The sequence below is a fragment of the Neopelma chrysocephalum genome, unplaced genomic scaffold (genome assembly GCF_003984885.1).
Source record: "Neopelma chrysocephalum unplaced genomic scaffold, ASM398488v2 Primary Assembly neopelma1_106b, whole genome shotgun sequence".
Taxonomy (NCBI): Eukaryota; Metazoa; Chordata; class Aves; order Passeriformes; family Pipridae; genus Neopelma; species Neopelma chrysocephalum.
The window spans coordinates 1698074-1725520 of NW_020897771.1; the positions used below are offsets into that span (position 1 = coordinate 1698074).

At 36.7% G+C, this 27447-nt stretch overlaps 1 protein-coding gene across 2 annotated transcripts in view; it reads right to left on the bottom strand.

Moving 5' to 3' along the window:
* Positions 1-27447, bottom strand: part of LUZP2 (leucine zipper protein 2) — a 130528-nt gene that overhangs the window by 33808 nt on the left and 69273 nt on the right. For both annotated transcript variants that reach the window (XM_027696448.1, XM_027696449.1), the window contains exons 5-7: positions 26377-26439; positions 5542-5604; positions 2618-2680 (exon numbers count right to left, since the gene is read on the bottom strand). In XM_027696448.1, coding sequence (XP_027552249.1) covers positions 2618-2680; positions 5542-5604; positions 26377-26439 — 189 coding nt within the window. The remainder of the gene's footprint in view (positions 1-2617; positions 2681-5541; positions 5605-26376; positions 26440-27447) is intronic.

A 27447-nucleotide genomic window follows, 5' to 3' on the forward strand; every position in this document is an offset into this window, starting at 1 on the left:
ACTGGAATATTAAAGGAGAAAGCTGCCTTTTTCCACCCTTTCCTCTTCCTCTTCCCCTTAATCCCCAGAGGTCTAGTTTGGTACAGAGCCATTGCCAATAACAGTTACCAGAATTTAAGTAACAGTCCCTTGATGTTGATTATGCAAAACAAAAATCAAAACAACCCCTTCCTGTATCACATATATCTGCACAATTAATTCCTTCACAGAAAGCATTAGTTTAACGGGCGTGGACTGCAGCATTCTCTCATGCCCTTTAGAAATCTGACAGCCTGCAGCTCACATCCTTCTGGTGAACTGCTCCAAGAAGCTCAGAGCTGTATGGAGAGCAGAATTCCCTGAAGTTCCTCAGTAAGGGCAAATAGAAACCAAGTTCAGTGGGATGGGAAGGCGGTGGGAGGGAAAAATGTAGAAGTCCAGTAACAAGGCAGTAGCTAGCAACCAGGATTTTATCCTAAACATTCATACTCTGTCCTGGCAGAAGACTATCCATCCGTTTCATTTATCAGAGTTCCGAATAAGAGCTTCACAAAACAGACTCAACAGCAATGACAACATTAAATCTGTTACATTTCCAGCATCAAAGCAACTAGAAATGAAATATCACCTGTTCTTGCCCAACCCTAGCAGCCTCTCTCTGATCAAGCAGACACTTAAAAGTCTTTCCAGCCTAAACCAAATGGCTTCTACTCTGCTCAGCGTGTCTGTCTGCAAACCTGAAGCACACACAAACCAGCACACTGAATCTACCCTCCCCCACATCTCACATGATGATTTAGGAGGGTAGCATAATGTTTCTGCTCCCTTTGCTTCAGAAATCAAATTTCCTTAGTCAGGAAAAAGACTGATGGATAAACCTGCACCAATATTTCAGGCTACACGTAAAGGATGTACCCAACTAGCAAAGCAGGCAGTCAACCTCATACCCAACTGCATGTGGTCAGGAGATGTTTCAAGTGTTTGCACATCCACTTCCCAGAGGCCAGAGGAGAACCCAAGCTACCTACCTTGGGACCCATATCTGAGCTGGTGGCTCTAGTATTCACACATAATCAAGAACTATGTCTGTTCAATTCAGGTCAAGGACTTTAAGGCCTAATTCATGTGGTCACATGTAGTCTTTAGGAGAACAGAGTCTCCACTCCGAATTCTTGGAGAGTTATAATGCAGACATCCATATCCAGTCAGAGGAGACCCACACCTATTTCCTTTCACACTAGACACACTCCCTCTATTAATATGTAACTCTGCCCCTCCCTCCCACCCCAAACCCCTGTTCTTTCCATCTGTATCTCAAACACCACGTTGTCAGAGTTTACTGAACCAGGATCAGGTTTTCATTGTCCATGTGCCAGTGACTTGCTGGAAAGCCTTTCCCATGTGTTCATTTCTTCATGTTCCTGTTTTCCTTCTCATCTTCTCTAAGTTTTTTTCACGTGGGTAGTACCTAGCAGGAGTTCCCTTGCTAAGCATTGCTATGCACCCTGGGATAATTCAGATCTGGTTTTGGGATCACTGTGTATCAGCATCATGAAAACAGCAAGTAAAAAGTAGTGCTGAAGAATCCCACTGCTTCAGCCAAAGAAAAGAAGCTTTCACACCAAGGCAAGATTAGAATTCATAATCTTTTCCTCTGCTCAAGCTCTCAATTATATTGAATTTGAAGAAAGATGTGTTATTTTTGGTAATGTTGGTTGGTATTAAAATTTAAATGCCTAGATGTATAATATGCCTATTTTTTTTTGTCCCTAAACCTATTTCCCTGGTTTTGGTCTTATGATGACCAGAAATAAAAGTTCCTGAAAAAACTTGAAATCAACCTATGCATTAAAAAAAACCCAAAAACCTACATTATTCCATCTTTACAGTACTATATATACAATAGAGAGAGTTAAACAGTTCCAGAAGGCAATTCGGACCTTATATTGACATGAATGACTTTTTAAGTAATTCTAGGTATAGACACTTTTTTATTTTTTTTTAAATGTGCTAGCTAGGCAGACGATTCATGTGGATTGTTGAAGCCACAGAAGTTTCTTTTTCTAGAAGCTTCACATCTAAGGAATATTACTTTGCTCAAGCTTATCATAAACACAAAGATTTACTTTCAGTGTTGACAAAAATTGACTTTGCTGCAGAGGATTGCTAATTAAAGGAAAAACAAGAACCATCTGTTTCTATCATTCAGTTGGAAAGATGGAAAACATGTTACAGAATGTGTGGAATAGGGCAACAGGTTTTGTTCATCAGCAGTAAACTAGAATGTGGGCATGTAAATACAGGTACTCATAAACCAGACAATTGCCACTGCTTTTGCCTGTTTAAAAGCAAAGGCACCAGAAAACTTTTTAGGCTCAGAATCTTCTCTTCTTTGGCCCTGCAACCAATTTAATAAAAACACCATCCCTGTTTTATTGTTTTGCATGGAAAACAAAGAAAAAGACAATATTTCTGAAAATGCATTATGGTATTAAGTCTGTCTTGGCGCTTTAAGCTGTTTTCAGAATGAAATTATTCCTTAGAACTGCAGTAATAAAGCCAGCTTTCATATTCCTAGATTACCACAATACTATATTAACTCTAATATTTTAGCTAACTATAGTGAAATAAAACTTACCTTAAAAATCAAATCCTTTTTCCCATAACGAAGCTCTTTCAGCTGGGCTTGGATCTTTTTTGACTGAAAGTGAGGATGATAATAGAATCAGGTTTGGGGTTGTTTTTATTTTAAATATTTACTTTTAAGATCAGAAAAAAAAAAGGTAGTGAGTTCTGACAACAGCAGAATCTAGATCAGCTCTAAAGTGTAGAAATCCCTCACCCCCCAAATCATTGACAACTGTTTTTCCTGGTTGACATGTCAAAACCAGCCAAAAGTATCAAGGAAAATATAAACTGCTACTTACCTTAAGCGTGTGGATGAGTGATATGAACAACTCTTGGGCTCACACATTTTATATGTGAGTTGTTACTAATACTTTCCATGAAGCATAACTGAAGTGAGCAATCCTATTTTTAGGGGTAAAAGGGCTCCAGAGGATTGGACAGGTTATTCCTTGTAAAAAAATTGGGCGCTTCAGGAGGTGTCCAAATGAACTAGTTTCTCAGTTTGTAACCATACCCTTGAACACAGGCAGAGTTATGCTTATTTATATCAGCTCAAGATGATATTTATTTTAAATCTTTTCACATTGACCCTTAAAATAATTCTAAGTAATAGTCTATGTATTATTTTATTTATTTAAACAAAATATAATAGAAATGGATTCTTTATACTAAACCCAACTATCTAAGGATCAATATTTCACTCTTTATCTAAGAATCCTTTCAAAATAATAGCATTTTTTAATAAAATCCACAGTCCTGACTGATATTCAACACTTTTTCTTGTATTAGTGAATTAGTTAATTAGTTTTCTTGTATTAGTTAATGCCAAATGTTTTGAACTCCTTTAAATGTATTAGAAGACTATTTCACATTTACTGAAACAGTGTATCCATAAATGTAACATATTACAAAGGTAGTAATCAATTTCATAAATTGAATTTCATAAACTGAAATTTCTGGAAAGATTTGATGTCCTTTCAATTGGTGCAGTCCAGTTCAGTGAGAGACTTTTGGAAAGGTTGAATGAATCTAAAGATGAAATTTTAGAGCCTGCTTTAAATATTTAAACAGTGAGGCCAAAATGGTTATGATATTCCATAAAATCTGAAACAAATAGCCAAGATCAGTTCAGTTCAATTCATTCTTCTGTAACTTTATCTGCTGTTAGTTCATCCAACAGAACTGTCCTCTAATCTGGGCAATGTAACTGGTAGAGCTATGGAATATATTCCACATCAATTAAATTAGAAAATATTAACCAACTTTATATTGTTCTAGGGGTCGTGCTCAAGAAAATAAACAGACTCTGTGATATACAAGGTGTACAAAAAGGCTGTAGAGGAATCTGAGAGTTAGAGTTAAGGTATCACTCATTTGCTAAATATCAAAGCTGTGATGAAATTAACAGTCATAAAGCTAAATGCATTCAGTGCTCACATAAGGGACTCAAAAAGCACACATATGACCTGCAACTCTTCGTGATAAACTTTGGTCATTTTGAGGGTTTTCTCTGCTTCAAAGGAGAGGGCTTACAAAACTGACACCTCAGACAGATAAATCATCATTAAACACGGATCTCTAAACCACAGAATCTGGGAATATCGCCGTGGCATGTGCCCATTTCCGTGTCCTGGGAACACCAAAATTTGCACCACCCTGCCTTCCTCTCTCCAGGGCTCTGACTTCTCAGAGAAGAAAATGCAGCCATGCAAAGTGTGCAGGACCCCAAGCATGCTCCCATTGATGCTGTGGGACAACAAGGAATCACTCTGTTTGCACTCCCCCCACAGAGGGCTTGAATCAAATAACTAAGAGGATATTGAGTTATTAATTAATTAATTGAAAGCAGAAAATACCTTGTTTCTCTGGTTGGCACAACCCAGCTGGCGAAATGATCACAAAAAAAAAGGGTGCTCCTGCAGCATCTTTGTCTGTTCTAATGGTACTAATGCACTTAATAGCCACAAATTTGCCAGGATGATTCATCAAGCCAGAGATTCTCACACTTTAAAATACACTCACAATCTGCTGTCTTGACTGCTACTTAATGTAGGTTTAGTTTCCTGAAATTTTCTGAGAGCCAGGGCTTGTCACACTACAGTGCAGTTAAATTATTCTTAGGCTTCATCCTTCCAGACATTTATGTTGCAAATATTAAGAGAGACATAATCAGGGAAAAGATCTTCAAGTTAATTACCAAAGATTCAAAATATTATGCAGCTAGGTGTGGTGGTTTGACCCTGGCTGGATGGCAGGTGCCCACTAAAGCCACCTACACTGATCTATTTGCCAACAAATAGGGCTTTTTTATCACTGACTATCTTTTCCATCTCACTCTTCAGCAGAGGGGAGATTTCGTTCCCACAATTTCATAAAGTGACTCTTTTGTCCTTGAAGTAATGAAACATTCTAGGAATCAATAACAATAAATTTTGCCTGTCTCTGAGTTAATTTCAAACCAGGCATTTGGCAATTCCCATCTTAGTCTAGACATGGAGATCAAGGAAAGTAAATCAGTTTTATATATGTTATAGATGCATAATAAATTTGCAGAGCTATATCATAAGTGTGCCCAAATGATTTCACTTGTCTAAAACTTGAGTTTGCAGCTCACTTTCTAATGCATTTGAGCTGGTTCTGGTGAAGTGACAGAAATGAGCTGGAATGAGAGCACTTTAGGAACACTCACATATACATAATATATATTCTATACTCTGGTATATACATATACATACATATATATATATATACACCATATATATAATACATATTCTATGCTCTGGTACATACATATATCTATACACCATATATATATGTGTGTGTGTGTGTGTGTGTGTATATATATAAAAAAATACCTGAACCTCAGTAAAACAGGCTTTGATGCAAACTTCTTTGGGTTATGATAGATTTAGAATAGAGAGGAACCTTTCTTACCTCCTCTGCATGAATGCCACAAAGCTTGTTTCCTGACAAGAGCTTGTTTTTGAGGCTTTTGTTCTGAGGGGGAGACAAGAAAAAACCAAAGTGTTTATTAGTGAGAGTTACTGAAATATTGACTATTTGACCACACTGGCTTTATTTTCTACATGGATAATACCTTCAAGTCACCAACAAAAACACAAGTAAGACAAAAGAGATTCATCAAGGCACAATACTCCCTTACAGAATTCTAAAAGGCTATAAAATTTGCTTTAAGAGGAACAGGACTGCTTACAGAAACCTTCCAACACACTCTGGCAACTGAAAGCAATTTAGATTTAATACTCTGAGGCACAAAATGGCAGAAAAACCCCATCTGATCCTTACCTGGTGTCAACTGCACAGCTCAGTCTCATTTTCAGTAAATCATTTTAACAACTGAGTAATAGGGCCAAGATCTCATCACTTGACCTTGATGATCAAATTCATGGGGTCTTTTTGCTAAATTTCATAATTTAAAACCACAAGTAATCAAAATCTGCAGAAGGTTAGCTACCTGATAAAACATTTCACCAACTCAATATCCTTTGTCATGTAGGAGTTTTAAGTGTATTTCTTCTCATTTTCAGGGAAAATAATAAACCTTGATAAAATGCATTTTCCATAATCATTCTTTTTGCACTCCTCACTCATATTATCCCATAATTGACAGTCGAGAGTGAAGATTTCTCTGCAGTGAGAACATCTTTCAAAACTGGTTAGAAACAGAAGTATTCAATAAGCAGATCTTCAGGTGCTGAACATAACGTTTGACACTAAAAGGAAATTAAAAGAACACCAAAACTAACTGCTCCTGTGCTAATGAGCTGTAAATATACAAACAGAAACTGAACCCCCGACATTTCAGGAATATATGTTTATTACTGAATAACAACAGCTTTCCTGAAGATTGTGCACAAGAACAAGTTGTCATTAGAGCCAAAACTGTAATTCCATCCAGTTCGAATTTAGGTCCACATCCCCCTGAAACACTGGGAGCTTTAATTCCAGAATTAGAAGCTTCGAGTTTTCCTTGAAAAAACCTGTCTCACTGAAGCAAATGCAAAGAAACTTAAATTCCATGTGAAACCTCATTTGCTTAATTCCAAAACAACGAGATGTGACAGACTGTATTTCAGAACCAAAGTAAGAATGAGTTGTAACCCTCAGATTTTTACCCATTTATCTTCCTTTCACCCTATTAATATATATACACATTCTCTACACATATATATAATATATATATATTATAAGCAATAACTTCTAATAATACATTACTATTTCATAAGTAACTTCTACACGTGCTGTTTTGAGGAGATCCTGCAGTGACCCAGAATGTGTGTCAGCAGGACACACGATGTATTAGATGGTTGTCAAAATTTCCACATCAGGCCAAATAAGCCTGGCAAAAGAATATAGTTAAAAGAACTTGTCCCACATCAAAACTTGATAAAAATATTTCAAGTTAGGAGATGAAATCCATTTTGGAGGTTTAGCTAGGTTTAACATGATTTACCAATCCTGTCTCATTATCCAGCCTATTAGCAACAAAAAACCCCAGCAGGGTTATCAGAATGCAGACAAAATAGTCATGATTTAATCTGAAATTAATAATATTTTTAGAAATGAGAGCAAGCATTAAGATTACTATTATCAAGAGCTTAATAAGTAGGACCTCAACAGAGGTAGGTGACAACTTGCATACAATTTGAGTGATTTTGTGTTACTTCACAAATCAAGTCACTGTCAAAAATAGTTTTGTATCCTGATTAATAGTGCTAATTTTTATAGTAGAATGTGAAGCATACCAGTAAAAACAGGTGAAGTATAACAGAGCCCAGTGTTGTCTGGATTCTGAATTAAATGTAGCAAAATGAGAAGTCTAATCAGCTACATATCCTAGAAGAATATGGCCCTTTTGCTAGAAAGGGGCTATTCAAAATCAGATTAATTAATCAATGAAATTTTAAGTTTACAAATGCCTATTGATTAAGTATAGAAGTTCTGACTTCCAAGACTTATATGGATTTAAGATTATGCTTATTTTCCTATTAAAAATTCTTCAAAGAGCAACAACAAATAAGTTAAACAAGAATTTTACACAGTTTTAATTTCAATACTACATTTCTTATTAAGTACTTAAATGGAAAAGGTTTGGGGCATTTCAAGCTTAAAAAATAAGGAATTAAGTATCTGTAAATATCTCATTAATACCAATTTTAAAATTATATAGAGTAATGATTTTAGAAGGCCATTAGAAATGGCCTTTTAGATGTAGAGAAAGCTTACCATTATATTCAAACTAAATAAGTGTTTTAATGTAAATGAGTGTCTAAACAGAAGAAAAATACAGAGAGGAGGCCTTAGCATTCTTAGAAAAACAATAACCATGATGCCAATTAGAAAACTCGGACAAAGGCTTGCAGAGAAAAGCAGAAACTTGAAAGTTTAATACAAGCACTTTCACAGTTGCAGCTTTAGTTACTTCCTTTTCTGCAAATTCATTTTATAAAAATCATTAATTATATATATATATCATTGCATTTTTTTATAATTTCTCCATCTGATTTAGCACATACAGTAAATATCTCATAAGGCAAGAGTCACAGTTTGTAGGCATTGGCAACTGTGACAAACTACCCCGGGACAAACTGAAAGGGGTTTATTATCATCATAAATCTGAAGTTAGAGGGATTAACATTTATCTGATGAATCATATGTTCTACTAACAGAAGGCTAAACTTACACCACCGATGTCAAAGCCACAGATTTTCAGATGTCATTTTTTGAAGTTAGCTTATCTTGACCCCTGGTCCCACAATGAGTGCTTTAATACTCTTATGTTCATGTTTCATAATTTGAAACACCAGTGTTATCTACTTGAATCAACATCAGGATATAAACCCAGAATGAACAAATATATAACCTAGACATCATCAGTACAAAGCAATTTAGTTTGTCTGCTGGCCTTTGAAAGCAGGGGATACGAAGTATGTTCAGGGAAAGAAGATCACTTTCTTTCTCAGAAAATTGTGTTCTCAGCAATCAACTGCAATTCAGACATTTTATCTGAGCCCTGACATATTTTTGTTGTTGTTGTATAGAAGATAAATTCGGCTCTGCTTCCCCTTGATGAATAGTGCAAATCAAACCATGCTGAGCCCCTGCTCATCACTGGAACATTTCCCTCTAACAGGCATTACATTTGAAAAAACAACCAAACCCAAGAACAGCAAAAAAACCCTGGACTCTGCTCAGCCAGAGCATCGGGGACAACTGCCGTGATGAACTGCCTTCCATCTCCCGTGAAACCAAAGTGCTTCACCGTGCCCTTAGGAGAGAAATCAGAAGACAGCAACAGGCCAAAATCAAACATCTGGATTTATCTGCTCTCACAGCGTGCTGGTATCCAGTTTGCTCTGGATATTAGCTTTGTATTTCACCATGATGAAAAATGGTTTATATCACACAAAATGAGTGCTGTAATGCCAGCAGGGTTGGCTCAGCCCTTCATCTTTCTGAGACAGATAAACTGAGCTCCCGACACTCTTTGAGGTTTTCCAAATAAGACCTTAAGAACTGCATTTCTACCTGTCGTTATGGCGAGTGAAGACAACGTGACTTTTGGGCCTCGATATTCTTGAGGATGTTTGAGCCTTTTTTCCCTGCAGATTTTCAGTGGCCAAGTGTGCCAGACAGCTGAAGGACACTGCCCCATCGGTGTGATGATGCATATAGGGGCTGCACACTTCTCAGATCTGGCTGGATCCAAACTCAGAAAGCACCATTGTCCTTCTAGCTCTGAATTCCTGGGAAAAGCCCACTTCCACTACGGTCAGGCTTCAGCCTCTCGGTGCTCTGACACCTCAGCCTGTGCTGTTATTTAGGAGGCACATGAAACACCTGAAGGCTGACAGCCAGGCTGGGTAACCCCTGCAAACATGGCACATCACCACTGTTGTAAGCTTAGACACATTTGGACTGGTTTGTTCATTTTCCTTCTGTAACCTGTCCCCCTGCCTTGCACCCATGTTACAGATAAAGGCACTTAAGGACAAGCTTTCCCAAACAAACAGAATACATTTCTTTCCTTCTGCCTATCTGACCCTGCTAATACTAGAGGCTGTTATATTTCTTCCTGAATTTCATGTAGTCCAGCTGAGCTGAACAAGTTGATAAGCAACACTCAAAAATCTTCTATTCGAGCTTTTAGCAGGAGTTCTGTGTTGATTGTGTTTGTCTCGGTGTTCCAGTCATTTCAATAGGACTTTGCTATGCAAAAGCAAATGCCATTTCTAATTCTTCCCATGTCAGATATTCTAATTAAAAACAGCAGCATATTAAATGCAGAACCCATTGCAGAGCATTTATATCTGAAATGAAGGGTAATTGCCTATGCCATGCAGGGTTAGTTAGAGAAAAAAGCTGGCAATTCTTTGATTTTTCCCTTTGGTAGTGGTGGCTGAATGCTCTGGGGATGGTTTGCAGGATCAACAAAGCAGAACACCTAGTTAAGTAGATGTTAGCCCGAAGGTCCTTCTTTTCACTTGACATTTGTGAACAGAATGACAAGCAGAACTTGGTGCTGCTGCAAGCTGAAGGCTGGGCTTAAAATAAAAAAAAGAAACAACAAAAAAAAAGAGCATAGTGAAAGCTCTCATTAAAGCAAGGTGACAGGAATGAATAGAGTGTGCTGTCACCAAAGATCTTGATATAAACCCCATTTCTGACCTTGAAAAAAATGAGCTCCTCTATCACTGGAGGAGTGAAGGGTCAGACTGTTTACGTGCTTTTCTACAACTTCACTTTTTCCAGTGTAACAGCAGCAGGACATGAAACGCTGCATTAAGCATGTTTTAGCTCCAGAATTGTCAACATCTGTCTTAAAACAGAAATGACACAGTTATGGAAGGAGAAGGGCAGGAGATGGGTAAGGCATATATTTATGTGGCTCTCTGTGGAGTGGTATCATTTGGCTTTGCTTTAATATTAATGGGCTCTGTCACCTGAATTCTCTCAGTAGCAGTACACTGAATATTTGTTGTTACAGAACTTTCGGCCAACACATTTAATTTTTAAAAGAATTTTCACAAGCGCGATCTACAGACATCTAAAATACATATCAGTTGTATTGAAGAAGCTGCTACAGTATCTTTCAACAAGTAAATAGATATCCCTAAGGCAGTTTTGCTGGATTGATTCACATACTAGATGTATTTCCACCATGCCATGCTCATTCAATACCCAGAGCAGTAAGAACCCACATAATATGGACTAGATAATACTTCTAGCCTTTAATGATTTCCTAAAAGTCATTTAGCAAGATGAAGTCAGGAGTAGGATCTAATTCTGAGGATTGAAGTGACTTTTTTTGAGCCATTAACACTATGTCTTCATGAATCATTGCCCTATCCATGACTGTGAACTAACATTTTATGCCAGGCTCCCTCCTCTTGGGAAAGGGGGAGGAAAGGAGTACACTGAGCCATTTTTCAATGCTTCTGAAAAGTCTTTGCCCACATTTAAGCTCAGTACAGCAACATCAGACAGGATGCTTCGTATCAGGCTCCTAAGTGTTATGAAAAAATAATAAAAAAAAAAAGCTCTGAGTACAGTTTAAACTTCTTTGGTTTCTGAGAGTAAATAATACATATTTGCAAACCAAACATTCTCAGAAAAAAAACAAACAAACACAAAGCACAATAAGTAATATTTTAGCAGAAAACTGAGGACATTAAAGACCACCACAAAAAAAAGTTGAAGACTTTTCTTGGTACTTATAAATCAGCCAAATCTGTCAAGAGGACATAGGACATTCTTCGCCTAAGAACATCTGGGATAGGTGATCTGCCTGATCATCTTCTAATCAGTTCCTAGCTCTGACAGAAATATCACCTTTTCATTAATGCTGCCACAAATATGGCCTTGAGTGAGTATCTCAAAGTCAAGGAAGGGTTTCAGTGAGGCTTGGAGTCATGTCCTAAAATGGTTACCATTTCACATTGCAAAATAAATATTTTCTTAGCATTAAATTCTGGTATCCAGAATGTTCTCTTTTCCCCAAATATGCCTACTAATTTGGACTGTGACAGGGAACTTGAGATAAGGGTAAGATAAGGAGAAGATAAGGAGAAGAATGTACGCACAAGTGTGAAAGACTGGAATGCTGATGACTCAGACAATCCAGGTGCAAGCTGATGATGAATACATTAAAAAAACCCATGGCAAGCAAAGGATATGAGTGAAATCCCCTCCACAAAGGCAGGGAGAGATAAATGATGTAGAACAGCCCAGGAAAAAGCTTACAAAGAAAGGAAAAGGCCAAGCATGTCAACTGCGTGCTCTTTAAGTGCAGGTTCTGGGGTGACATGGAAACAGCAAAAATGAGCTAGTAAAGATTGAGAAAAAACAATAAGCGCAAAAACAGTACAAAAAAATTCGTGTTTTCTTTAATATTGATCTGAATAACTGCTCTACAGTCAGGTAGCTTCACTGAAATAACCTATCTGAATTTCAGAGATTTAAAGCTAAGCAAGTGTCAGACAACAAGTCTTACTGGGTTTGTGTTTTTCAACATTACACAAAATCCAAACAAGTCACACCCGAAAGGTTGTAACCACACTCACAGGTACTTTAAATACATAAACACTTGTTCATCTCTCTCTTTCTTTGTTCTCCAGTCCTTCAATCCACAGAATTGAAACCTCATATGACTAACACGGTGCCTCTGGGAAAGTCTCAGCCTCCCCAGCACTCAGCAGCTCACCTTTACCTCACAGGCTCACAGAACGAGCCTATTGTCATGAAAAGAAAAGTATTAGGAATTTTTAACCCCTCTACAAAAGTTTTTTCCACACTGCACAAAACAAAACAAAATAAAAAAACATTCAAGACAGTTAGCCTAAGAAAGAATACACAAAAATCTGTGCAGGATTCATTTTTCAGCTTTTTTCCTGGTTTTTTTTTTTTAATATCCAACCAAATTTTCTTTTTCAATACTTATTAGATTTTTACTTGAAACTAAGCATTAATAGGTTTGGACAAGAAAGCAAATTTGACTGTCCGCAGATTTCACATTAATACCTGTATTGGAAAAGAAGGGATGTAAAAATGTAATTTATCCAATCCAATGATATCAAATAGAACATTGGTCTGTCAATCACAGGCAGGCAATCTAAGTAATGCATCTACCCAGCAAATTTAATAACTTTTATGCTCATATACTTTTCAGAACTATCATAGAGATCTGGCCCTAGGTCATAGCAGGTGCACTGCTCATGAATGTTTCTTAAAGCCACAGCTGACTACGTATGCTGTTTAAAAGTGGCATGTTTTTATCTGCAAAATGTATTTCAGTATTTCTGAATGCAGCTGGATTTTCAAAGAAGCAATCTTCTAATGAACTTACTGCTCAACAGCTGCATGTCTTATTACCCATAATTATTTCTCGAAATCCAAATCCCACACTGATGATAAATTTGTGTCATTCCAAATTTCCACCGGTTCAGGATTTAAATAGATACATTCATAGACTCATATTTCTGGCAAATATGAGTAACTATGCTTTGAAATACTAACAGCCAAGGCATGACAGAATCATGATTGTAAGATTAAATCTGCCAACCCAGGCAGATATGTGGTTCTATTCCCAATTATACTTATTATATTTAACACAACTGACAGTATCTCATTTTTAGTTTGTTTAAAAATAACTGGTCTTAGCTGTTGTTCTTTGGAATAAGTGATTAATCAACCAGAGAAATAAGGTATTTGGCAAGTAAGGAAAAGGGGAAAATAAGGTACAGGTCAACTGGCATCTTGCTTAGGGGGTAGTGAAGAAAAACAGCCAACCAAGCTAAAATCACCCACAGTGCAGCAAAGGCATCTATCTCAGAGGTGATGCTGGTACCACAGCTTAACCAGATCAGAGAATCAGCAAACACTTGAGTGGTTCAGAGGTCTTTAATAAAAAGCTCAGCAGAATAAAGTGATCAGTTTAACTGTTTTTCACTGTTATTTGTAAAATACAAAGCCTCACTCCTGAGATTATTAAAAAAGTCCCGAACAACAAACCCCAACCGAACACAAATAAACAAAAGGAGCAGAACCTAAATAATTACTTTAGGAATGACAAAATATTTAATTTCACACGCTTAGGAAAAAATTTCCTGAAGTTTTCTCCAAAACAAAAAGGCTGCTGCCCCTATAAAAACACACACATTTCTCCCTCTGAGCCACCCACCAAACAGCAACAGTCTCCTTCTTTTAAGCAAATGGTCTGCAATTCTTTCCAAAAAAAAAGATAGTTCTGCTTATAAACTTGCAAAGACTAAGAGGACTTCAGATTGCAGTGTTGAGTGTCCTACAAGTAAAAGAGTTACGGCAAGAAAAACACACTAACTTCAAGTCCACCTTAATTGAAAGGAGCAAAGTAATATCCCTTGAGCTGTATAAAAAGTATATGTAATCAAACTTTAGAAGAAATATGAATTAAATCCAAAAAGATACGTCCTAAAGCATCCCTAACAATAACAGAAGAAAACTCCCAAAGATCAGGGCAAAATTATATTTTAATTTCTTTTGACACCTAAAGGACTACCTCTAAAGGAAAATCTTTTCCCGAAGGAAAAAAACGTTGCCTGTTTAATGATTAGAAATAATTCAGTTAAAATTACCAATTTTTACATTATTTATCGAGGAAAAAACCACCATAACAACTGTACAGTACTTTACAATTTTAAAGAATGCACAGCAACCATGCAAACTGATTGTTTCCTGCACTGTACTTGCTCTGTGTAGCAGCAGCAATGCAGAGCAAATAAGACTCCTGCAGATTGTGCCTACACACACTTCTTTCAAATATAAGTTAGAGCTTTTCCCAAATGGCAAAACCAAGAGTTGGTGACAACCACTGACAATCTGCATCAACGAAAAGAAAAATATTAGCAGTGTGTTTTCCACGTGAGCAAGCACTTTGGGGAAATGCAGTGCTGTAACACTGCTTCCAGCTTAGCTGTGCCCATTTCAGCAGTCAAACTGGATCTGCTTTTGCCTGTTGCAACAATGGAAAACTCAAGAAGTGTTGTTGTTTTTTCTCCTTTTGCAGCCACAGGAAAACAGGTTGTCTCTCACCCAGAAAAGGATGAAGTTTTTATAATCGCACAATCCAGTTCTTGTGTGTTGTTGAAATGATGCTTAAAGGAGCTGCATGAAGCTTAAAAAAAAAAAATTCAGTTTCTGAAGAGTATACCAAGGAGGCATATTAAACAGGTAGGGGGACTTTGCAGAAGTAACCAATGGAGAGCACTGAAACACTGCATCCTTGTGCCTTAATCAATTATTCCAAAGAACAACAACTAGGACCAGTTATTTTTAAACAAACTATCTGTCTGAGCAGTTCTGGCTTTGACTGGTTCTTTGGGACGTCATATTTACATTTTGGTTAAAAATAATGTGCTTTTCACAGTCAATTTCCATGCCACGTTTTATTTTCTTGTAAAATTAAGATAAGGTGACAGTATTGTAAAAAAACCCAAAAAACAAAAAAAATTTATAAAAAAATATTAACTGATACCCCCATCAAGTATTGCAGTGAATCCCTGTGCTGATTCAACAAGACAAACATAGGAAAGAAGCATTGGTAAACAGCAGGTTACACCTTTTACCCAAAACTAATCAGCTCCAGGATATGAATTTTATGCCTGGATGCTAATATTTCCTTGATGTAGTTAAGCTCATTTTTGGCAGATGAAGGAGGATATCCTAACTCTCAGGTTCCAGATCTTTTCTCCTGAGACTCAAGTTCATCAGCATAAAATCCACAGTTTAAATGCTCAGTGCTCAGCATTGTCCAAACCAAACATGTAAAAGCTTGTGGCTGTAACACACAGCTGCACAGCAAGAAGAGATTTCTTTGGGGTTTTTTGTTTGTTTGTTTTTAAAGCACAAACTATGCTATTGAGAATTCAGGGAGAGAAAAAATAGTCCATTAAATCTAATCTGCCTACAGACTCCATGGAACAGAAAAAAAAAAAAGAGAGAAATTTAGAACACAGCAAAGTATTTGATTTAATACAGCCAATACATGAGAACTACCTCAGGAACTTAATGGGGTTCATCTGGCATCTACTCCTACTCATTCCTTTGGGCCAGTCTGGAGCCTCAGTGAGCCATCAAATAAGGCATCATCTCCCTTCTCCTGCAAATTTTGTTTTATACTACTCTTATCACTATCTCTACTCCTCAGTATTTTTTTTCTGTCCACATATATCATTTAAAATGGAAGGCAGTTCCTTATCAGAAACCCAAGAAGTGGATGCTATAAAACATAGTCCTCCCACCTGCGTTCACCCCAACAGCAAACCATCCTTGTTTTCATCACGATTTTTTCTACCCTCTTGCTTTTGACCTTTAAACACCAATGAACAACCAAAAAAGAACACAGCAGGAAGTTGTTAATGGGTAACCTATTTCTTCATGAAGATGCTTCCATTTTTGCCTTGTCCAAGGATTTTTCTACGTACCAAAAACTGCACAAACACCTTTTTGTGCCTCCCAATGGCACAGCACCCAAAGCCATACCCAGGGAGTGGACCAGGCCCACCATTGCACAGCACACCCCATGCTCTTCCACTGAAATATTATTTTAATGTGGAAGTAGAGTTGTCCTGGTGACCTGCCTCTCCCTGGCCTAAAATCCTATATGTTTAAAGGTATTTGTCCTTGCAGAACACCAGCTGTTAAAAAAATACGGTCGAAATTAAGGATGTCAGGCTGATGCTATTTAAGAAAGACTAAATGGGTATATTGTCATAAATTCAGTACATAAACTGTACTTGAGATGACTGCTGAGTCTAATTTAGAAAATGTGCATTTTCTAGCTCAGTGGTAGCCTGAAGAACTTTAAGATAAAATTATCTCCTTCAGTAAATGAGCAAAACTCCACTGAAACAAACTGAGAAATAAGCTTACATAAGCACTAAAAAAATCTGCCACAACAAGAATAATTTGAGAATGGCATTGGAAGACCTGAAGTTCTGATACAAAACCCAAGATAAACCAGATCAGCAAATCAATACCACAAAGAGAAAAGTTTTCTGGACACATCCAGAGAAACTGAGCCCTTACAGCTTTCAATGAATCATCTGCTGATAGTTTGGTACTTTTAAGCTATTTCTTAACACCACATTATATTCTTGTACACACATAAATATGCATCTGAATCTGCATGTAAGGAGTGGTTCTGATTTAAACATACACAAAAATACATATATACAAATACATGCACAAATACCTTGTACCTACAGGACTAAATTTATGCCCTGAAGTAGAATGACTATTCCGCATTTGAAAGAAAGTAATCACAATGCATAAAAGACAGCACAGCTCGTGGATGAACCATACAAATCTGACATTATTTACAATTTTCTTTTTAATCTCTGCAGACCTTTCCTGAGTTCCTGGGACTATGGGGTAAAATACTACTCAGATCCTTAATCACTAAGAAAATTGAGATTAGACAGCACCCTCCAGAACACTTTAAGCAGCACCTGCTTGATTAGACCCTTAAAACTTCACTTAGGAAACATCTATTAAACTCAGCACGTTTTAAATTGTTTACAAGACAAATAATTTTTAAAAAGGGAACAATTCCAGCATTGCTGTCATTGTTGTTTCAAACTTTTTCAGTTGTAAAAACTGTGAAATCAACTTCTGAAGAACAGAAGATTCATTCTACAGAAGGGCTTAAACAGGTAAATGTGACAAATAGGCAAAATTACTGGGACAGATATGGCAAAGCAACTTTTCAAGGCAGTGTAATGGAAACCGCATTTTTAAATTACAGCATAGCTATAAAACCAGCTTTGTTAAGATGAATAGAGCACTTAAATAACAACTAAACAAAATCAATTCAACTCACTGGAGTTATTATGCCTAAAACTAGTGACAAGTTGATTGATCTACTTAATCTTTCCTCCTCCAATAATGTCTGCAGCTAAACACAGATGAACAGTTTTTGAAAGGTTGTGTGGGAAAGAAATCTCCAGAACTAAGTAATTTAAAATATTTCAGGGTAACAGAAAATTGGTGATTTGGGCCTGGAATAGCACAATTTCTACATTTAAGACTCAGCATGAGGTTGACTAGACACTGAGGGTGAACTGCTTCCTAACACTTGAGTAATATATAGTGAATTGCTGCAGTGGTTTCTTAGGAAGAGGCCAGTACATTTCAAAGTGGTTTTTTCCTACTGCACTGTATAATCAGTGTTTTCACATCTTTATGGCAAACAATTGCCTAAGCAAGGACATGATATTAATTAGAAATACATAAGGATTTAGGCTGAACAAATTTGAACATTCCCATTAAGCAAGCGCTCCGAATTTCTTTGCAAGGACGAAAATGTCTATATCTGAAAATATCCCAGGGTTTCAGGATGAAATAGTTGCAAAGTAAGTGAGAATCAATTCTTTTTGCTGTCACGAAAAAACAGTTTCATGTGCTTCTACTTGTTTTTGAACAACATGCTGAAGTCCCATTACAGCTGAACAGCTTACACAGCTTATTCTTTTTGGAATTATCTTTCCAAATATGGTATCCATTTTGATCAAATTACAACTGGAGGATAATTAGTCTCAGGAGAGGAGTATAATCTTTATAAAGTCACAGACTAGCAATCCTCAGTTGGAAAATGCCATATAAAGTTGACATTTTCCTGCTACACCGCTTCTTGATTAAAATTAATAAGTACAAAACAACAGCAGTCTAGTTTAATATAAAACCTTTGAAGGGTAAAAAAAATACTTCTGAAAAGATCTTTCTGCTCCCCTTGACCTTAGTAAATTAACATCTGCATCCAACAGCGTGATCATAAAGAAAAGGCAAACACTCCAAGACTTTACCCTTGAAATCAATGGGTGTTTTGTATGGGGTAGCACGATATGATCAGTTTTGCATTTTTCTTTTTGCTCTAAATTCTTATGACTTCCATGGAAATCTAGTTATAATCATGAGAGCCATGTCCTTGCCAATTCATCTGGTAGTCTCTGGCGAGCTCTCAGCCCAGGACAGGAACATTCCAGGTGCAACACAACTTTATCAAGCAGCTTTTTTAAAATTAATAAGCCATGTGTACTTTTATGTCACTTAGACCCCTATGAATTCTTATGCTATTAAGTACTGTGTGGTGTTATCAGAGGCAAAGAATATTCTAGCAGTGAATTTGGATTACTTGAGCTCCTCAAAGGCTATCCCTCTTTTTTGGCAAACATCACTAATTTACAGCATTATTTGTAACGATGAAATCAGCAGCTTATCTTCTCTTTCTTTATGAACCATAGAAATTTGCTTATTAAATGCCCTGTTATTATTTCATCTTAGCATAAACATCAGTAATGCCTATTTTGAAGTATCGATTTCCTTTTCTTTTTTTTTTTTTAACCACATACACCGCTGTTACTTCCTTTTGAGTGGGTTTCCCACTAGGCAATTTTAACATTTAAAAGCAAACTTTTTCCGCTTGTCTGAATAACATGAATAAATCAGATCAGCATTTTTCTTTTCCAGTTTGGCAAAAATTTACCCTAGCTCCAGGAGAAGTTTTTCATTAATTATAAAATTTCATCTACGTCTCAAGTTCCCTGGGGCTTGGCTCTGAGCCACCTCACCCTTGAGATCTGAAATGCTGGAAAACACTGATTTGGATAACACTTAACATTCACAAAACTCTCTGTGCAAGTTCAAAGATCTAAGATTTTAATTAGGTTTCAGGCTGCCCCTGTTGCCTGGTGACGCTGCAATGGATGTCCTTGAGAGCTGGGTGTGCAAAGGAGAAAATACAGCTCTCTTTAAACTTTACTACTCAAGGTAATCTCTTATACTTCATGTTTTGTTGCCTTTTTGAAATGAGATGTAGCAAAGGAACTACGAGGACTTTCTATTCTTAACCCTTCATTTCAACCACGTTGTTAAACTTTCAGCTCAGTTGGTCAGAGCAGGGTGCACAGGAAACAAAATGACAACTGAATAACAAATAACAACTGAAGAAGGCTAAGCTTTGGGGATAAAAAAGTCTATTATACAGATTTGAAACTAGATGAATAAGAGAGAAAAAAAATCCCATTTGGAATTTTGGACTTAATGAAGAAGGATGTCAGAAATAAGAATTTATTAATTTTCTGGGCACCATAGGAAAAGACATCAGAATGGCTGATCACTAATGAACACTGCTATGATTTTCAACATTGCAGACAACAGAGATATAATACTGGGAAAAATCCAAGCAGTCAAGTTTTTTAAACATCGTGGTTAAGTACCAGATAAAAAGAGAGCCCTGATAAGTGTAGATTTAACTTTTAATCTTCTCATTTGTTAAGGGTACATTTTACCTAAATGTTCTTATTGGAATATCTCCTTCACTTTCTAGTAGTTCATGAACGTGAATCTTTCAACCCTGCTCCTAAATGTAAAAAATGAATGAAGAATCAAAAAATATAGTGGTCCCTAGGAGAGTGGGGTCCAGACATAGCAGGTCCATCACATTCCCATAACTGATGCTCTGATTCTGATTCTCACTCAACAGCCAAGTGAGAAAACATGTCCTACGCTCTCGTGTCTACAAGGTCAGGAAAACAAAGCTTACAAAAATAGAACTTATTCTAACATTCACTGCAGTTGCTACAGTATCACTACAAATATATCTCACTGACAATCGTGATGCAGTAGGACTTATTTTCTGAATGATCTCATATGCTGTCCCCTAAGAGCCATTTCCAACTGGCTGAATTGCATTTCTACTCTTTCCTTATTGTATTCAGTAAAAAAAAAGTCATAGAAGAATATTAGGCAAATCGTTTTTTAAAATAGGACTTTATTTTACCTCAAAAGAAGATGTAATCAATCAATAAACATTACTGAACTCAAAGCCCTTCAGCAGAAGGTATCTGCAGCTGCTCCTGCACCCTTCCTGCTCCTTCTCCCTTCCCGGGGCAGTGCCCCTCTCTCTGACACTTGTGGAAGTTTCTGGAATTGTAGAACCAATGCAGCATCCAAGGAAGGCACAGGATTTTACCCAGTTGTCTTCTCAAGGAGGTAGGATTTTATTTGCAGGAAAAAAAAGTTAGTTTTACCTGCAGAGTACGAAGACCAAAGAACTGCAATGTCCTCCTTTAGAGAACAGAATCAGGATACAGTCTCAAAGCCGTAGAATTTAATTTCTGCTTCACTAAGGGACTTTTCTTGTTTTCTGTCCCCACCATAATTCAATGCAATTCACTTGAATTCATCCTGCAGGGCATGAAATTCCCAATCCATCAGGTGAGACTTTCTGCTGCTGTGACTTTATCCTTTACTAGTGCAGCTAAGCACAGAGAGATTGGAGAAAATTCTTGTGTAGGATGATTTACTCGCCACTAAAGCCATAACCACAATTTATATAAGAATAGAGCAGAAGTATTGTTTACAAGGTTGTGATTTAAAACTGTGCTTCTTAGAAAAAACCCCCCACATATTACTGAGAGCTACAGCAGTTAGTAACTAATTTTCCATTTCTGGTTTACTTTGTATTGGCTGTACTACTATACATCTTCTATATAATTCATGTTTTTCAAAGTTCTGTCACAGTCTAAACAGCAAAAGAATATACTGCCTTGTATAAAACATTGCATCAAATCTATAAATACATGGGATTGTTGTAAATCCATAAAGCTATTAACATACCTTAATGTAGGTATTCACAGAAAGATTATAAAATGCTTTGCCCAAATATTACAAGCCAGTCCTTATCTAATAAAACCTAATTAAATGGCTTAAATAAGAGCAATTTTATACACATTTCTAAGTCTAATGTAAGACTGCTACAGTGTTCAAGTAAAAACCTGAATAACAATTCTCCACTGCTCAGTAGAGAAGAGGTGGCTTTTATGGGTGTACCAGCAGGAAATTAATAACAAACTAAGAAAATGCACTGCACACTTCAGTGTAGAAAAACCATTCATTTAAGAAATTAATCCATATGTACATGCATATTCAGACTTGCACCAAAACAATCAGTTCTGATTTGGCAAATGGCAGCTCTGAAGACTCGTGATTTTTCTGACATAAACAAGGGTTAACACAGCATCCTGCTCCAGCTTTATTTTTGGAGCACTTTTGGCATAATTTCCTGCATAGAAGTGAGTTTCTCGTTCTGTAGCAGCCCATCTCCAGCGGTTAAAATTGTCAAAGTGGTTTTTTTATAGGTATTCCAATTTACTCTACATTTTTGCCCAGCTTCTCAGCTCCACCTGTGCTTCTGCATTTCAAAACTCCTCGGTTTCTTTGGCAATAATAGAAGCCTCTCAGAATAAGAGCATTTCCTATTTACATGCCAGCCCTTTATCAGACTACATTAACACGATCCACACGATGTTACAGCTGCAAGCCTGACAGATATTTTCTAGTATTTGCAGGAAGTACTCAGAGACCTCTAAAAAAGGGAGGATTTTTAGACACATAATCACCATTCTCTCTATCTGGCACTTTTTTGTCTCCCTCCATACCACAGACTATTTTTGTTGTCGACTTTTTTTCCCTCCAAAGCCTTGAATAGCCTGAAAATTGCCTTTCTGTGCAAAGTCCTCTCCTCACACATCACAGCTGCTGCATTCAGCTGGAATGTCATCTATTCATACCTCCAAATGGCAAAGCTGAATGGCAGTAGGGCATGTGCTGAAAGAACAGGGCTAAACAGGGAATGATTTTTACAGGAAGAGCCTGAGATTGCAAAATTCACAATTTGGCAGTAAAAACTGAGGGTGAATGCAGTTTGAAAGAACAAGAGTAGCTATTCTGCTTTCATTTTCTGTCTCCATATATCTGTATGCAGATAGCACTTCCAAAAACTACATATAAAATGGTATCAATTAACTAAATATATAGTATGTCCAATCTAACAAACAAGATTTTTAAAGCAATGTGATTGGAAGCAGGACTTAGATAACATATTTCCTCAAAATTGTATCATTTAATTTCAGTCTAATTTTAGCAAAACTGATATTAGTGCTTACTTTTAGAGAACTGGCAAACATGGCATAGGAGTTTGATAGAAAGCCATTAGTTAGGTGTAGCTTTTGGTTCCTTTTCCACACTGTAGCTGATGCACAGGGCTAAGCAATGCTCTAAAATCAAATTTCTCCCAAGACAAGTGTAGTTGACCAAGCCAAGAACAAAATGCTGGAGCTTCTGATTTCCAGGGCATGCTAGGACTACACACGTATATCTTTAATCACAATTACTACTCTTTTTTTCCTCCTAAAATAAGTGCAGAATAAACAGTGCCCACAATCTTTTCCTGCAGCTCTCGGAACATCTTGCAAGATGACATCATTAAAAAAAAAAAGAGGAAATATTTCAAATAATTTGATTAAATTAGAAAAAAAAACCCAAACCAAGCCAAACCAAAAGCAGAACACTAGTGTAGACTTTTCCAGTAGTTATCTACATGAATGTGTTTGGACAGGGTAGTAATAAAAGAATCACCTGAATGCAAGCACCATCAAGTACTTGCATTGAACTTTTCCCTACCTTTTATTATTTTTTAGCTACATATAATTGCAGTTGTTAAACACGGAGGTGTGCAAAACCCCTGTGTCTTGGGAAGGGGGGCATTTTGGTGGGTGCAGGGGCTGGTGTGGAGGAAAAAGGCCTTTATCGCCTCTCATGCAATTTTGAAAACCTGTAAACCCAAATCTTTATTGTATTTTTTTTTTACTATACCTCGTTTCCTCTTTGCTGCACATAATATGAAGTCTCTTTCCCTTGGTTATGCCTTTGTTATTATACTCCTCCTGATAGATTTAATCCTTTTATTCCCACATCAAATTTGAAACGTTTGTAGAATGTACTGGAAAGCTCCAGAGTTCCATTTAAAGTATCTGGACATTAATTCACTGTTTCTCTAGGGATGAGTGTGGCCTTTTTCTTCTCCCAAGTAAAACATCCCCACGCTTTATTTTTTATCATTTTAATAACTAAAAAAGATGAGTGATACAAATCAGATGGATTTCTTTGTGGTTTGGATTTTTTTTCTTTTTTTTTTTTTAGTTCCAGGAACATTTCAACAATAGTTAAATCCCAGGTAATTTGGATATATGGAGAAAAAAAGGAGGATCAGGTGAGCTAGACTAGAACACACATCACTGAAGGCCTTGGTACACTGGAAATTTATTTTATTTGCTTGATGTGTTCTACTTCCCATCTAAACAAGTATCTACATCTTAATCATTGCTCTACCTCTAAGATTAATTACAATTTTTCAATGTGCTATTTCTTTTTTTTTTTTTTTAAATTTTGAGAAGCTTTAATCACAGATGCCCCAAATAATATTTATACAGGAGTGCAGAAACTATTCCTTCAGTGACTCACAAAATTACTGTCCATCTTCTCTGCTGTTTTGTAGTCAAAGTACTTCCCTAAAAACTCAGACAGAAATCCCAACCGGGTGTGCCAGGAGACACATATCAAAAGCATGCTTTAAATATTTATGATCTGATAGATGTCACCATTCATTTCACATTTTTACTTAAAAGTAAACTTTTATCCTGCTACAGTTCTTATATTAAAAGGCTTATACTTTATTTTTATGTAGTTTTATACATTTTCCCGCTGTTTGTCTATTCTTTAAGGACTTTTCAAGATATTAAAGGGAAGTAATAATCTCTTTCATTCTTCATACAGCCCAGAGACCCCAACCAGACTGAAGCATTTAGCACCAGACGTTTGCAACGTGACTGGAAGAAGCTACACAGTGAAATGGCTGCAGCCAGCCCTGCAGCCCCCAAGACAAAACATTATTCTGGTTTTTTTCTCAAGGTTTTTTTTTCCTCAAGGGTTTCCTCGGGCTGAGTTCAAGAGGAAGTAATGTTTGCAACTGCTGATGAAGTGCAATAACGGGTACCACCGTGGCAGAAGAGTAAACCACACAGAAACCCATCACACAGACATTCAATTTCCTGAAAGGGAGATAAATAAATAAGAGATGATGTAGAAAAAGAGAGATGTATGAATAAGGCGAACAGTAAAAAACAGTCAAATGACCAAAAAAAAAATACAAAGTGCCTAGAAGCCACCAAAAAAATGCTATATTAGAAGACCATAAAACCTTGGTCGACTCTATAAGGGAACAACTCACAGTTTAGAAAAACTTACTGAAGGGAGAAGAATAGAAAATGACATAAAAAAACTTAGAACTGTGAAGCGAGAGGGAATTTGATAGTGTAAAGAGTTGTGGAGGTATCCAGTATCCAAGACAGATTTAGAGAAACTAATGGACAGCAGGTTCATAAAACTGGCACATCTATGGGTATCCAAGACAACATATTTATGTTTTGAATGGAAGGACTGTTGAGCATTCTTATTTTCCCTTCTTTTTTCAGGCAGTGATAGAGATGTTTAGTCACTCTGCAGACTGTCCCGCAGCTGGAAACATAAAGTTGTAGGTATGCAAGTTGAATGTTAATCTGAAAGGCCCCATAATAGGTCTGAAATGCTTGCAACATCAGTACATCCAATTTACTCAGCTCCTGCAACTTCAGACAGAAGGATATCAGGAAATAAAATGCTGGTGAAATGCTCCATCTTTAAATTAAGAAGTAAATAATTTTTGGTGCCAAAAAGAAAGATTCCTTTCAAAGCAGATTTCCTAAAATGTCCTATAAACATTGTAAATATTACAGAAGTCTACTGACCTACCTAAGCAAATCATTATCAGTCAGACAGCTTGAATTTATTTATCTACTTACGTGCAATAAGAGACAAGATTGTTTTAGGGCTGGTCAATAGAATGAGACTGATATGATTTATTATAATTAACAGGCTCAGTTGCAAAGCATCCAGTGTACACAGGTGGGAAAAAAAAGCAAGTTTCCTGGCTGAAACTAGGGCACTGTTGGGACATAAAAATGAATGTTCACATTTTTGAGACTGCCCGTATATACACACTCTCACAGACCAAAGACATCAGCGATCACAGTTGAAATAACAGCTTTAAGGATATCAAGTTTTCACTCACACAAAACTCAGAAGAAAAGCAAGAGAACTGAACAAAACAGACAAAGGCAAGAAGCCTGGTTGGCAGGAAAACAAGAATAAAATTAAAAATAACATTTTCAAGTGCAAAGAACTTTGCAAAATGAAGCAATGGAAACGGTAACTACACCCTGATTTAGGCAAGATGTTTGCAGAGAAAAAGATAAGGAGGGAAAGAAATATGATGCTGCTCAAACGTTTTATGTTTCTATTCCAAGATCAAATTTCAAAATAAATTCAGTTTAATACCAAAAAAAATTAAATAAAACATGTTTTATATTTTATCTGGAATTTTGGGATAAATCTGGGATTAATATTCATGGCATACAGAGCTTAAGAAAACATTTTAAGAATATGAGGGGGTTTAAAATTTTATTAAGAATCTCAGTTCTGAGCTTGTATTTCCTTTCTCCTCCTCTTGCTGTTTCTTTTTAAAGCAGATAATAACAATGTGAACAAAGTTTCACTGTGTATCAGTAATCTACAGAACTAAGTTTCCCTTCTGAAAAAGCAGCAAGAGTTCCAGAGGTGTACTATCAAACCAAGCACCCGTAGCAAGGAGTCAACAGTTCCATTCAATAAAATACTATTTCTAAATGCACACGGTCATTTTTGCTTTTCTATTTAGAGCAATTCACCAGTGCTTTGTCTGCCCACTACAACAAAATGTGCTTTATACGTGAAGCCAAACCACAGTCGCTTTCAATAAGAGGCCTGAACGGAGATGACAGTAAATGTTCCCCTTACCTCGTTTTGGAGGTCTCGGATCATTTTGCTCTTCCTTTCCATTTCAGTCTTCAAAAAGTTAATCTGAAAGACATGTTGAGTGTGAGTTGTTGAGATGTACCTGAACATCAGTTGTAACCACGAAGTACTTTTTTATGCTTCTCACAGTTTGGTAAAAAAAGAGCAACCACCAAAACAAAAAATTTTGCTTATATGCCAAATTGGTACAGGCCACAGTTAAATATTTGCTAAATCTACAAACATTTAGCATATTTACTAGAAAACTTACAATCCAAAGAAGAAAATTGTTGTACATAAATAGGCTTACTTTTGCTTTGCACCAGTACACATGGTGCGTATCTTTCACAAGGAAGTTCAATGTGATCCTCAGAGAACTAAGGAGTTTTACAACAATATTAACTGATTCTATGACATACAATTTTTTTTTTACCCTCTAAGAATGTATCTATCATGGCAGGTTTCTAACATAGTTATTTGATTTGAATGCTACGGGGCTGGTCCTAATGAGATAAACACCTCGATTCTGATCAGACTCTCCTGTGGAATCAAGAGCATTACATGTAAAAGCATTCACATGTGGTCTCTAGTTCCTAATTAAGCCAATGACTTGCCTTGGAAACTTAAGAACTCCAATCTTAGGTTTAAGACTGAATTTAATCAGACAGAGTTTAAAACACTGATTTTAGAAATCAGTCTAACTTTCTTTCAGGACCGAGCTTTCCTCGCAGCTTATGGAATACAGTGGGAGAAAGGACAATGTAATGACAACAACTAGGATTAAAAGAACACATTCCTGTCATTTTTAAGGAAGATGCTCTTGGATACCTCAATTAGGAAAATACTCATCCCTATTTACCCAATGGCCTATGCTGTGTTCTCTCCCTGTTGATGCAAAACTCTATCCAAGTTCGAGGGAAGCTACAGTCATTCTGACATTGGGACAGACTTGTAAAGAAAAACAAAACCCCTGTAAAGAAAAAAATATTTAGATTGGAGAGACATTGACCCAAAGATTCATGGTTTGGATGTCATGTAGGTAAAAAATGACACTGAATCTACACGACACAACAG